The following is a 12,837-nucleotide window of genomic DNA, read 5'->3' as shown; positions in this document are numbered from 1 at the left end:
GAGTAAGGAAGTCAGAACACCAGAGTTCATTGGCCAAATAAAAAATTTCATGAATAAGGACTGTAGTGTGTCTATAAAGACAATAAGTGCACAGTTTGATGTCAGTGTGGGAACTGTACACAAACATTCGTGAAGAACTGAAGATAGGATGATTTTCGTGAAGTTTGTCCCAAGAGTGCTCCATCCTTGTCACAGACTATTTGGCCAAGATGGGCATCAAGGCAGTTCATCACCCTCTCCATAGTGCAGACCTTTTGTGATGTTTGGTTATTCCTTAAGCTCAAGAAAAACCTTAGAGGCTGTCGTTATGAGCCGAGGAGATGAAAAAGGCTGTGACGAGAGTCACTGACACACTCACACATAAGGACTTCCATGGAGCCTTCCAGAAGTTGTTGGAACCATACAACAGGTGCGTTACAACTGAAGGAGATTACTTCAAAGGGGATTAGAGTTTCATGTGCCTACTATCAATAAAAGTGTCTATGCAAAAAGAAAAGTCTGGAAACCTATTTAAGGCACCTCATATATAAAAGAAAGTTATAGACAAGATAAAATGAATATGGATATATATATAAATTTATTTGTCGGTTCAATGAGGAAGAAAACATCATCGGTAGGAGGGGCTATAAATGCTCTTTACACCTAGGCATTTCGAAGCCTAATGCTTCTCATCAAAAGATATATTTCTTTAGATCTTAACTACAAAACCAAAACAGAAGGAAAGATAATATGCAAAACAGCATGCGTGAATAAGTAATTAAATAAGTAATTATAATTACATCTAAGTGAAACACATAATATTAATATAATTATTACTGATAAATGTTGTAACCATATTTAACAAACAAATACCGATCCGCATTTAAAAAAATAATTTTAACAACTGTGAATCTGTCCTAATGCATTCTTGCTATTTTTGACTTCTGGCATAAACACACCTCCACCTTTCTTTTGCTTCTAGTTATACATCGAAATTTAGACGATTTAACACAATATCATCCTAGTTTGGCACATTGTTGCCAAATAAATATTTTATAATGTAAATGTATTGAAATCTTTGAATATTGTCATACTTTTTGCCTCCCAGTGTTTTTCTACAAGACTGTCATAGCCTTCAAACAACTCCTTACACACTATGCACAATGCTTCAAGCAAACTATAATATCCTGCTCATGTATGTATGTATATATATATATATATATATATATATATATATAGATAGATAGATAGATAGATAGATAGATAGATATATGAATTCCAAATGGAAAGGAAGAAACACTGCTTGAGGATTCATCTGTTCAGTAGGTTTTATTCCAACAAGCGTTTTTAAATGTTTAGTGTCAGATATTCAGGATAGAAAAATGAATCGTTTTTTTTTTCATCTTCTTATTGTAGTTATTCTGTCTGTAAATTGGTTGTAAGCTGTTTTTAATTGTAGGATATTATAATTGATTTTCCAGATAATGTTAGTTCATCAGGAGAGAATATGCACTGTTTCAGGGCCAACCTCTCCTGATGAATTAAGATTATCTGGAAACTGAACTATAATATCCCCCAACAAAAAACAACTTACAAACAATTTACGAATGGAAACACTACAATAAGGTGACAAAACAATCCATATTTCTCTCCTGAAGATCCGACAATAACTGGAAGCTGAAGAAATATACATCATGTTTGAATAAAACTCGCTGAACAGACAAATCATCAAACATTTTGTTTCTTCCTTTCTATTTTAAATTCATATCGGATTTTTTATCCTTTTATTATCATGTATATATATATATATATATATATATATATATATATATATCCTTCAGGGAGACTAGCCGCCCTCCTCACCAAACAATTCTGGTGGGAGAATCAGTTTAGTCGTCGGTGACCCGACCATAAGACAGGTAGTACTGGGTTACATGGTACCAGTAGCATATGACATGACCTTCCAAAGGGCGAATGAACTCTTTTTCTGGGTCAACGACCAACTAGCACCGTGTATATTTGTGTGTGTGTATGTGTATGTGTATTGAGGTTGAGAGGGCTCCCGTAAGCCGTGGTGAAGGTGCAACCTTTCTAGGAGAAGCAAATCTCTGATTTAAAAAACCATAAAGCGAAAGACCTGTACCCGCATTAAGCTGGTCTGCAGTTAAATTTGTTGCTGGCTATCTTGCTCTTGCTTGTTGCTGGATCTCAACATTGTGAACCGAGAGAGAGAGACTTAGCTGTCGTAAAAAGCTAAGACTCTGTAACACCATATTTGTATAGATACTCCCTCAGACATTTGGGCTCATGGATTTTAAATGTCTGTGGGAGTGGCACTCGTCTGACAAGACCTTGCAATCATCATATATATATATATAGATAACAGCCTATAAAAATTATTGCGACCCTTTGTTTAAATAATATATCTACTTGCATGAAGCATTTATAAGGATTTCTTTTTTTAAGCCTGTAATCTTGATTTCCTGTTGATAACTTCATTTTGGTGCTAATCTTGTATTCAAATAATTTTCATAATTGCCTGATACAGCCCATAAAAGCATGTCTCTAAGTAGATTATATTTGCCTTTTTTAGCCTATAATCTTGATTTGCTTTATAATATTGTAATAGGCTCATTTTGGTGTCGATCATATATTTAAGGTTTCTATTCAATGTTTAATCCCGGTGTTGATGCTGAGACTTTATTCAAACAAAAACCCCAAAAAAGTTGCATTGTCTCAAACAATCCTACTTTGATTAGTCGTTGATGTCAAGTTCTTTGTGTACATGATTTTTTCCCACAAATGATTTTACTATTTGCTTCACACATTATATATATATATATATATATATATATATATATATAAAAGTAAATTCTTGGTACAGCAAAATGGAAGGAGAAATTTCAGAGGAAACATAATTTAATTTAAATACCAAAGAAACAAAAGAAAACGGACAGGTGAAATTATTAAAATTTCCTTAAGGCCTTATCGTCTGACCCTCTAAGAGGAAACGTCAGAATGATAAATTAAAAGCTAAGAATCGAATGAGGAAAGAGGGGAATTTGGTTTCAGTTGGAAGACCAGTGAGAAAAAAAAAAAAAAAAAAAAATCATAATCTCACTGTTCAGGTGGTTTTAAATCAGTAAATATTTCCAACTGATGTTTCAAAATCTTTTGTTTCTAGCCTGTGTAGACAAAAGATTTTGAAACATTAGTTGGAAATATTTACTAATTTAAAACCACCTGAACAGTGAGATTATGATTTTTTTTTTTTTTTTTTCTCACTGGTCTTCCAACTGAAACCAAATTCCCCTCTTTCCTCATTCGATTCTTAGCTTTTAATTTATCATTCTGACGTTTCCTCTTAGAGGGTCAGACGATAAGGCCTTAAGGAAATTTTAATAATTCCACCTGCCCGTTTTTTTTTGTTTCTTTGGTATTTAAATTAAATTATGTTTCCTCTGAAATATATATATATATATATATATATATATATATATTAGAAAAAAGAGAATGAAAAATTATGAGTATTATCAAATAAATCTCATCTTGAAAGGAATGCTCAATATTCTCGATAGAGCATTAATAAAGAAAATTAACTGATGATGCATAAAAACAGTCACATTATTTCAATTTTTATATTGTTCCAGTAATGTTTCTTTTTATTTTACAGTCCTAGTCTATTTACTTTTTCTGATGAGAAAAATAATTTTCAAAACTCCATGGATTATTGTATTCCTCATTCTTTGAACATTTGCTAATGCAATAATGCTTCATTAGTTTATTCCTTCTCTCTCTCTCTCTCTATATATATATATATATATATAATATATGTGTGTGTGTAAAAATATAGAGAATAGTAACGGCAGAGAGATGTTAACAATTTTCATATGATTTGAACGTCTGTTTTGAATGAGAATTTTCCAAAACGTTCACAAAAACTTACCAGCTACAATGATGACCAGGAGTAAGACACAGAAAATTCCGGAAAAAAGTCCAACTCGAAACGTTACCCACGTATTTGGCTGCAAAGAGAAAGAAAATATAAAATTAATAAAAATAAATCATTTCTTTTTGGATGCATTCAACAATGTATGACATCGACAATGCAATTTCAAACTTAAGCTAAATAGACAAACCGAAATGCAATTTCAAACTGAAGCCTTAAAAACCAGCTGAAATTCAATTTAAAACTTATACTTGGTTGGACAAAATGTGATTGTTTAATAATAATAAACTCAGAAAAGTAGAGGACAACTCTTAAAAGATTGAAGCTGGATATATAGGTATTTGAAAAATTAAATGTACAATACAATTTGCAACATCAAATAGTTTTTGAATAAACTTTTTTGCTGGGCAAGTTTTGTGAATTCAAATTCAGAAATTGGAGAGGTAACCATTGTTTAAATTGAAAAATTGAAAAAAAGAGTTTATTGTACTTACTTGTTCTCCTAAGGGTGGAACACGAAGTCGTTTCATCGCCTTTTGCCGATTTCCTCCTTCAAGGTCACTGGTCACAATTTGCTATATATTAAAAAAATTTTTTGAAGAAAATCAAGAGTTGTGTTGACATGAGAAATTATATGAGTTATATTATTGCACAGTAGGCAATTGTGAAGAAGACAAATTAATTCAAAATACAAAATTTATTTTCAAAGGTTTTTTTTTTTTTTTCACTCATTTAAGAACGTGTTTGATTAGTTAAAAAATCATATTTCCTTTGTTTGTGTTTTTTGTTTTTCTAAGATAGGTTTCATCTTTATTTTAGTAGATTCTTTTCCAAAATAGTGCTATCATCGAAACATTTATGGGATGCATTTACGCCACAGCTCTATGTAGGTCTAGATGCTCATTCTAGCAAAGGAGTTTGACTAATTGAGGGCCTAACCTATGGATCAGAATGATAGTTCTAGGAAACCATCTTTCCAGACATTACACCTTCATTTGGAAGAGGAAATTGGTTTATTGTCAGACACCCGATGTACCCCCACTGAGAAATGCTGCCAATACAATTATGGAAAAATTTCCACTTTACTAGAGCCCTTTCCCCTCTCCTTTGGGACAGCATTAGACAAACTTCATATCTAACCTTACTGCAGTGAATAAATAACCTTATACACAGTTATCCTTTTTTTTATATAAGGAATCACCACTTATCAAGGTTTGAAGGCCATTTCGGGATAACAGTTGATGTGCATCAGGTGGTCGGTGAAACACCACTGTGACAATAGGCAGTGGCGTAAATTTGGGAGAATTCTATTTTTTAAGAGGACGACTTAACAATTTCTTACCATGCAACACATACCCTCAACTTTAACTGGACAAATTTCACTTCCATAAACCATTATACTGTGCACACACATGCTTGATAGACACTTCCCTTTGTCAAATGTGATAATGCTCTGCTGGTTAGTAATGGCAACTCTTTTGAACCCTGTCTAAGAGTAAAATACTAATAGCAGATGCACCAGTCCTAATGTGGCAACACTACTCCATACATGGGCGAATGGTGGTTTTGTGGAGGTATAGGATACTCTCAGGCGTAAGTAACTTTCTAGCAGAGTAGAGAGAGCCTACATTCTTTGCAGCAGCATTGGCAATGCCCTTAATATATCTGTTCCAACTCATGTTCCCCGTGAACATTAAGCCGAGGAGTTTGAGTGAAGTCTATTCAGGTAATTTATCATTAGCCATGGCTCTTAGTAGCTGAGCAGGTTTCTTGGAGTTATTAAAAGAAAGAAGCTTAGTCTTGGCAGCATTGAATGCGACCATCCATTTTTGTCTGCATTCCACTACAGACTGGAGGTTTTCTTTAAGTGTTTCCGCCATTGCCTTAGATATGTGTTCATTTGTCTTCCCCTCATATCTATTATAGAGCATGGTGTTGTCAGCAAATATAGTCATCTCAGAGACAATTTTATCAGGGAGGTCATTTATGAATATCAGGAATAATAAAGGTCCAAGATGAACCCTTGAGGTACAACCGCATTTATATCATATTGTTTAGATGTACGACCATCAAGGACAACCCAGATTCTTCTCAATTATTACACTTCTTTTTAGCTTTTTATTTTGATCCAAAAAACATACCATACAAAATGGCAGTTGCATGTCTTGGAAAGAAACCCAAACACATAATTGCTACAAAAGACTGAAAATAGAATATCACATATTTAATTTTTCAACATTATGAAAGAAAGACATCACTGCTATTAACTTGCCTCCCCATAAGGGTAAAGTTAGACACAAAGTCGGTTTTGAATGTGGAGAAAAACCAGTTCCTCAAAATGGGGTACTCTTGGATTGGAACCAAAATAGATAATTGCCCCAGTTTAGAAGAACTTCTTCACTGACAGAGTGGAGAATAGACTAAGTTTAGCATTAGAACAGAAGCTCCTTGCTAAGGGGAAGGGTCATCATTATTCACCTCAGTTTCCTTAATTAAATGATCCACTTCTTTGGTTGTGTAAAAATGAGCTGTGTCAACATGGGCCTGTCTCCATTCCATTCCACAGTTGGTCTGGAAAAGCTGAAAAAAAAAAAAAATAAATAAATAAAGGTTCATTATAGAAATAGAGCAAGGGATTTCTTTTAAGAATTATTTCAGAAAGTGGAAAGTTGTCATACTTGCCATTTGCTTTCTGTCTTCCCCTAAGCACTTGAAATGGTTTCATCCAGCAGTTTTATTTTATTTTTTCAATTTGCTACTGTTTGTGTGACAAGATGGATATATATATATATATATATATATATATATATATATATATATATATTTATCTACATACAAATACATACACGATTATTCCTTAGAACTAAATGTTAAAACTTAACTATACCCTTACATTATGATAGTTTTAAGATACAATGATTTAAATATAAACGTTTTAAAAACAGTGAAACATTAAATGAACTAGTTATACATAAGTTAGAAATCAACCTCACTTTTGACTTAAATAATAATAAACAGAGATTAATCATAGAATCTTGTTTCAGCTATATATTAATATGACAGACTACTTATTTTGGTTATATTAATATGATAGCGTGTGTTATTTTGTGTGTTATGCTTACAGCTTTTCTTTGGAGTGACTATTGTTTAATTGTTATTTATTTATATATTTCATTTCTTGCCATAAATAATTTTACCAAGAATTCTTCATAAGTTTTGGTTTCAATTAAAGCTGACACACCCAAGTCATATGGATATATATTTTTTTATTTTTGAAATCACAGCTTTATAATGTATATGAATCCATAGAACATCGACTATAATAATATATACAAAATCTGCATAAATTAAAATATCATATTTAAGCATATTTTATGACTGGGCTATGCCGGGCGTCTCTGCTAGCTTAGAGAAATACTTTTGCAGTTTTAACGAAAGAGCTACAATAATATCAGGGTGTCTCCATTTACACTGAACATTCACAGAATGCCAACATATTACATATGAAAGAATCTGTTGTGGAATTTCCACAAGTCCTGCTAGTATAACATGATCAAACAAAGGACAGGTTTTTCTAAAATCTAACATTGTATCACAAAATCCATCTTCGACACAAAATGTTTATTATAATTTAAATTAGTTTCACTTATACTATTACTCTTACACAGACCATCATATAATAAAGATTCTTGTTTCAAGGCTTATTGTAGTACCTTGTCAAACTAGTAGGGCTACTTGGCATTACCCATTGTAATGGAAAAGAAAATAGTTTTAAAAAAAGTGTAACAATTTTCTTTCTTTCTCTTGAACATGCGAGTGCTGCTCCAAGTCATAGTATTTTATGAAAACAACCTACACCAGTATCCTTCCTACTGACCTGTTTGATGTGACGAAACGGGTCACCAAGTTTTGTCCAGGTTTTTATTATTATATATTATTTTTATATATAATAATAAAATATATATAAACATATTTTATTTTATTATCTTATACATTGAATTAATTAAGGAACAATATAAAATGAATAACATTGGAACTATATAAATATTATTTATTAGGAAAAAAGAAAGTGGAAGGAAAAAGAGAATAAAGAAAGAAGAAAAATATAGACAGGATAAAAATAAATATCAGAGAAGATATAGTTGAAGTTTTGATCAAAGGGAAATTACTCTGTTAAGTTTAAAATCGATAACATAGCGAATTCGTATACTGAAACTAAAAATTATAGTTTTAGAATTAAGGAATATTAAGAATTATAATTTATGTCATAATAAATTTTATTATAGCAGTATTAAGAACTTAATAGATTTATGTATAGATTTAAATTTAGATTAATAAATAAGCTTTCTTAACACTATAATTGGGATGTCGTCAGGGCCGGTTGCTTTACTGGAATCAAGGTTCTTGATTAGCTTGGCGACCTCATGCACGGATATTTGTATGTTACCAAGCGTGTTCTGTGTTATAGAAGGAAATATGGGGAGTTGATGGCCTTCGTCGCATAGGGTAGAATTAGCTGCAAAGTTCTTGGCAAATAGTTTGGCCTTGTCTGATGCTGATGCTGACGAGATGACCTCAGGTCCATTGATAATAGTTGGGATAGAACGCACACTTCTGTTCAGGATCCTATTTGTTATTTGCCAAAACTGGTGGGAACCAAGCTGCTGATCAGCTACTTTTGATTTAACAGACTGAGCATATAGCTCTCTTGCATTTTTTTATTACTCTTTTACAGTGGTTGTTGGCGTTCCTGAAAGCGGCTTTAGTCTCAGTGCATTGTTTTTTTAAACACTTTGTATGAATTGAGTAAGTATGCAAACATGTGCAATAGATTATAATGTTATTTAGATAAATATGGATACATTAATTATAAATAATAAATTTACTAATTACTAAATAGAACATTACTGGCAGAATATACCTAAATTAATGCAATTTGTAAAAATGAATATGTGGGTTTTAGGGGCTTTATTTCTAAGTTCAAAATGGTGTAATGTAAGCAAACTATAAGGTATTTCTAACTTCTCTTCTAATTTTCGGATTTTTTAATCATGTCCAAACGCATTTTATTTCCTTTTGGTGGATTGATGGTTGCTATTTCTTCTGATGAGTTAAGGGTAAAATAGATTCACTTATTGATATAATAATCAAGTGATTGATTTTGTGCTACGAAACAGATACTGTCAAGGAGTGTAGGTGTCAACTGAAATAAAGGAATAAATTGTAAGATGGTCAATATCATGAAATTTGGAATATAGACTTGTCATTTATTCTATATATTATACTTTAAGGAGAGGGGGGGGGTCATTTTACCATACAAATATATGGTAAAAATATCATCTGACCAGAAAATTATTATTCTTTAGTACACAGAACTGGGTAATTATTTCTTTTTGTATAGCGAAAATACCATTTTTATATTTTTTTAAATTATATTTTCAGGACTACAAGCACATTTCATTTAATTTTCTTGTATTTCTACTCCATTTTTTTTCATATTGTCACCCTGAACTAAAGCTAATGAAGGACATGAAGGATTTGCTTTCTTTTTTTTTTTTTTTATATAACTGCTAAGAAAATAAAAAATATTTGGCGAAAAAATTACACCCTAAATATAGTCAGTAATTTCAAAGTAAATTAACAAGTTATAGTTGAAATTATAGTTATTTCCCTTGAAATTATAGAGTTATTTCCCTTTAGATAATAATACTAAAAGACCACATTACCTTATCATGTTTTTTGAAAATTTTCCTGAATCCAGTGAAATTTAGAGTTTGATAGTTTTGCAACAAAATAAGGCTGAGGTAGAATTCGCTAAAGGCAAGCTTCAAATCATGCATTTTCCGGCTGTTTAAGGCTTTGTTGTTCTTGTCTTTTAACAATACGTGTACACTGCTTCGGCGCCGGCGAAGAGAAGAGTTGGTTTGCTTTTCTTCATGTTGGGAAAATTCTTGCAATTCTGCATTCAAGTTAGCAAACTTACGAGTGGCCTCTGCAAACTTTTCTGGAAAGACGAAAAAATAGACTCAGAGCTATTTTCAGGTTGAAATGAGATGGGGGGAGGGAAATCAATATTAGTTATTATTATTTGCAACAAAGTATTTTATTATCGGTAGATATAAAACAATACATGTTGAAAAATTTTAAACTGCAGTAGGGAACATTAAGATGTGCTTTGTATATTATAATTATTATATGCAATCTAAATGGAAATTGACAGAACTTATTTTCACTGACGCTGTAAGAAGACTTCCCAACCACCAGTATTCGTGATAAATAACACCTCATCTGAGAAATCTTTTTTTAAACTAGTTGGCTTAAAAAAAAAAAATTTTTTTTAAATTACATTTTTACCCCAAACAAGGCACAGTGCCACTTTGATGTAAGGGGCTACTATCAGGGACATAAGTTGCAAGGATACTATGTAGGGAGTTGAGCAGCAAGATGTCTGTTCACATTACACCATTATACTTGAACTTCTGCATGTCTGTACAGTTGGGGAAGCAGGAACCTGGAAGGGAATTCCAAAGTCTAGCAGTTCTGGGGAAGAAACCATTAGAGTAGAAGACTTTCTTACATCTAAGGATATTTACTGCGTAGGGGTGGAACTTTGCTGCTTGTCAAGTTTGTTGAGGGTATTTACGTCGAGGGGGTACAAAGGTTTGTAGTTTGTTGGAGCATCCACCATTAAAATACTTGTAAAATAGGCAGAGGGATGCAACATTTCGTCGATGGGGATGGGACAGAGGTTGAAGCCTAGATGACAGTTCAGGACTTATCCGGTTGGCGACTCTCTTTTGAACCCTGTCCAGATATGAGAGACTAATAGCAGATGCACCAGCCCAAATATGCAACAATACTCCATACATAGGGGAATGGTGGCCTTATAGAGGTACAGGATACTTTCAGGCGTAAGTAACTTTCTAGCATGGTACAGCAGCCGCGACAATGCCCTCAATGTATCTGTTCCAGCTTATTTTCCTTGTGAACATTAAACCATACTTTCAGGTAATGTATCATTAGCCATGGCTATTAGTGGTTGAGCAGGTTTCTTGTAGTTATTAAAGGAAAGAAGCTTTATCTTAGCAGCATTGAATGTGACCATCCATTTTTGTCCTCATTCTACTACTACAGACTGAAGGTCTTCCACTAGCGTTTCCGCCATTGCCTTGATATGTGTTCATTTGTTTTCCCCTCGTGCCTGTTATAGAGCATGGTGTTGTCAGCAAATATACCCATCTAAGAGATTATTTTATCAGGAAGGTCATTTATGAATATCAAGAATAATAAAGGCCCAAGGATCGCCCTCGCAATTATATCAGATTGTTTAGATGTACAACTATCGAGGACAACCTGGATTCTTCTTATTTAAGAAGGATTTGATTATTTTAAGTATTCGTCCAGTTGTGGTCGATCAACAGGCAAATATCACTGCTCACACAAATTCTCCCAACTGATTTTGTCGCTTCTCAAATGTCACATGATTTCTCGATCCTCTCCCACCAACAAGTGACCTGTTTTTTATTAGGCATGCGCACATGATCTCGTGAGACTTTGTTCACTACAAAACGTCACAGCCGCCATGATGGACTCTTTCTTTCTTTCTCGACGCGCACGACTCACAGGTCAGACAGACACGAGGACGTTTGTATGGTAAGCCATTTTCCCCACACTTCCCCCTGATCTCATGATCACAGAGATGACAAGGGGGTAGAGAGCAAGGCAGGCGTTAGAGAAATGTGCCCTACCCTTACCATCAATACAGACACCACCCAATTCTTTGATAACGTCCATTCCTAACAGCAGGTCATAACCAAGAAGGTCCCCGCTCACAACCAGGGCTCGTACGGTTATTGTAGACCTATCACTGACACTAACTCCACAAGAGGTTAGCGTGCCCCCGCCGACTGTCAGTACTTGACTCCTCTTCTTGTCCCATGCGTCACAGCACGCCTTGAGCATGAGAGTCTGTGTGCACCCTGTGTCTACGAGTGCAAAGCGTTCACACCCGTTCACGCGCACTCTCACTGTGGGTAATGCTCTATTTGTCAATGATCTGGGGAGAATACTGGCGCTATATTTTACTCCCCTTGTCCATTTCCCGGACAACTCCTTGCTACATGACCTAGCTTGCTGTACCGGTAGCAACGCATGCGTCTTGGTGTTTTCTGAGCAGACATGTTCTTTACACTGCTTCGGCTTCGGCAGTCCCTAGGAAAGTGGTTTGGCCTGCCACATTTATAATATCTTACGCCATCTTCTAATGGAGTAGATGCTTTTGCAGCTGCTAGCACTGGCTTCGCATCTTTTTTTTTTTTTTAAATATTGCGGGCTCTAGCCAATAATTCCTGAAGCCCAATCTTGCTGAGCCTTGACGATGCTTGTAGCAGTCAGCTGGTGTCATCTGGGAGTCCTGTGAGAAAGGCACAGCTTAATATGTGTTCAGTCACTCCACCAAACGGCGCAGTTAATCTCTTTAAATCCGCCAGGTAGACATCCATCGTCTCATCCAACCCAAGCCGCTGTTCGGTGAACTGCCTCCAGGCAATAAAAGAGTCCGTAGCAAAGGCCGTGTATAGTGCCTCCTTAACCTCCTCCAGAGTTGGTTCATCCCCAAGCTGTTGATAAACGGTGTATGCCCCCTTGGTCAGCCTCAATGGGATGACAAGCGTGGGATCCTTTATTTTGCAAAGCCGGCAGACAAGCTCAGCTTTTTCCCACCACTCAACTACTGAGGGTCCGGCGGAGGAGCCGTCGAACTCTGGTATCAATCTCAGATCAAACTTGTCCATTGCAAAAAAAAAATGTGCCGAAATAGCTTGTGGTCGATCAACAGGCACAAATCACTGCTCACACAAATTCTCTCAACTGATTTGGCCGCTTCTCATACGTCAAATGATTTCTCGATC

At 34.6% G+C, this 12,837-nt stretch overlaps 1 protein-coding gene across 1 annotated transcript in view; it reads right to left on the bottom strand.

Moving 5' to 3' along the window:
- LOC145285945 (solute carrier family 53 member 1-like) overlaps positions 1-12,837 on the bottom strand; it is a 141,778-nt gene that overhangs the window by 40,459 nt on the left and 88,482 nt on the right. The window contains exons 4-7 of the mRNA XM_080134453.1: positions 9,655-9,932; positions 6,407-6,508; positions 4,423-4,503; positions 3,926-4,004 (exon numbers count right to left, since the gene is read on the bottom strand). Coding sequence (XP_079990579.1) covers positions 3,926-4,004; positions 4,423-4,503; positions 6,407-6,508; positions 9,655-9,932 — 540 coding nt within the window. The remainder of the gene's footprint in view (positions 1-3,925; positions 4,005-4,422; positions 4,504-6,406; positions 6,509-9,654; positions 9,933-12,837) is intronic.

Source organism: Euprymna scolopes, chromosome 10 (assembly GCF_053919585.1).
Source record: "Euprymna scolopes isolate OS-2025 chromosome 10, ASM5391958v1, whole genome shotgun sequence".
In the NCBI taxonomy this organism is placed as follows: domain Eukaryota; kingdom Metazoa; phylum Mollusca; class Cephalopoda; order Sepiida; family Sepiolidae; genus Euprymna; species Euprymna scolopes.
Note: the sequence above shows the minus strand (reverse complement) of the source record. Positions and strands in the feature narration are given on the sequence as shown.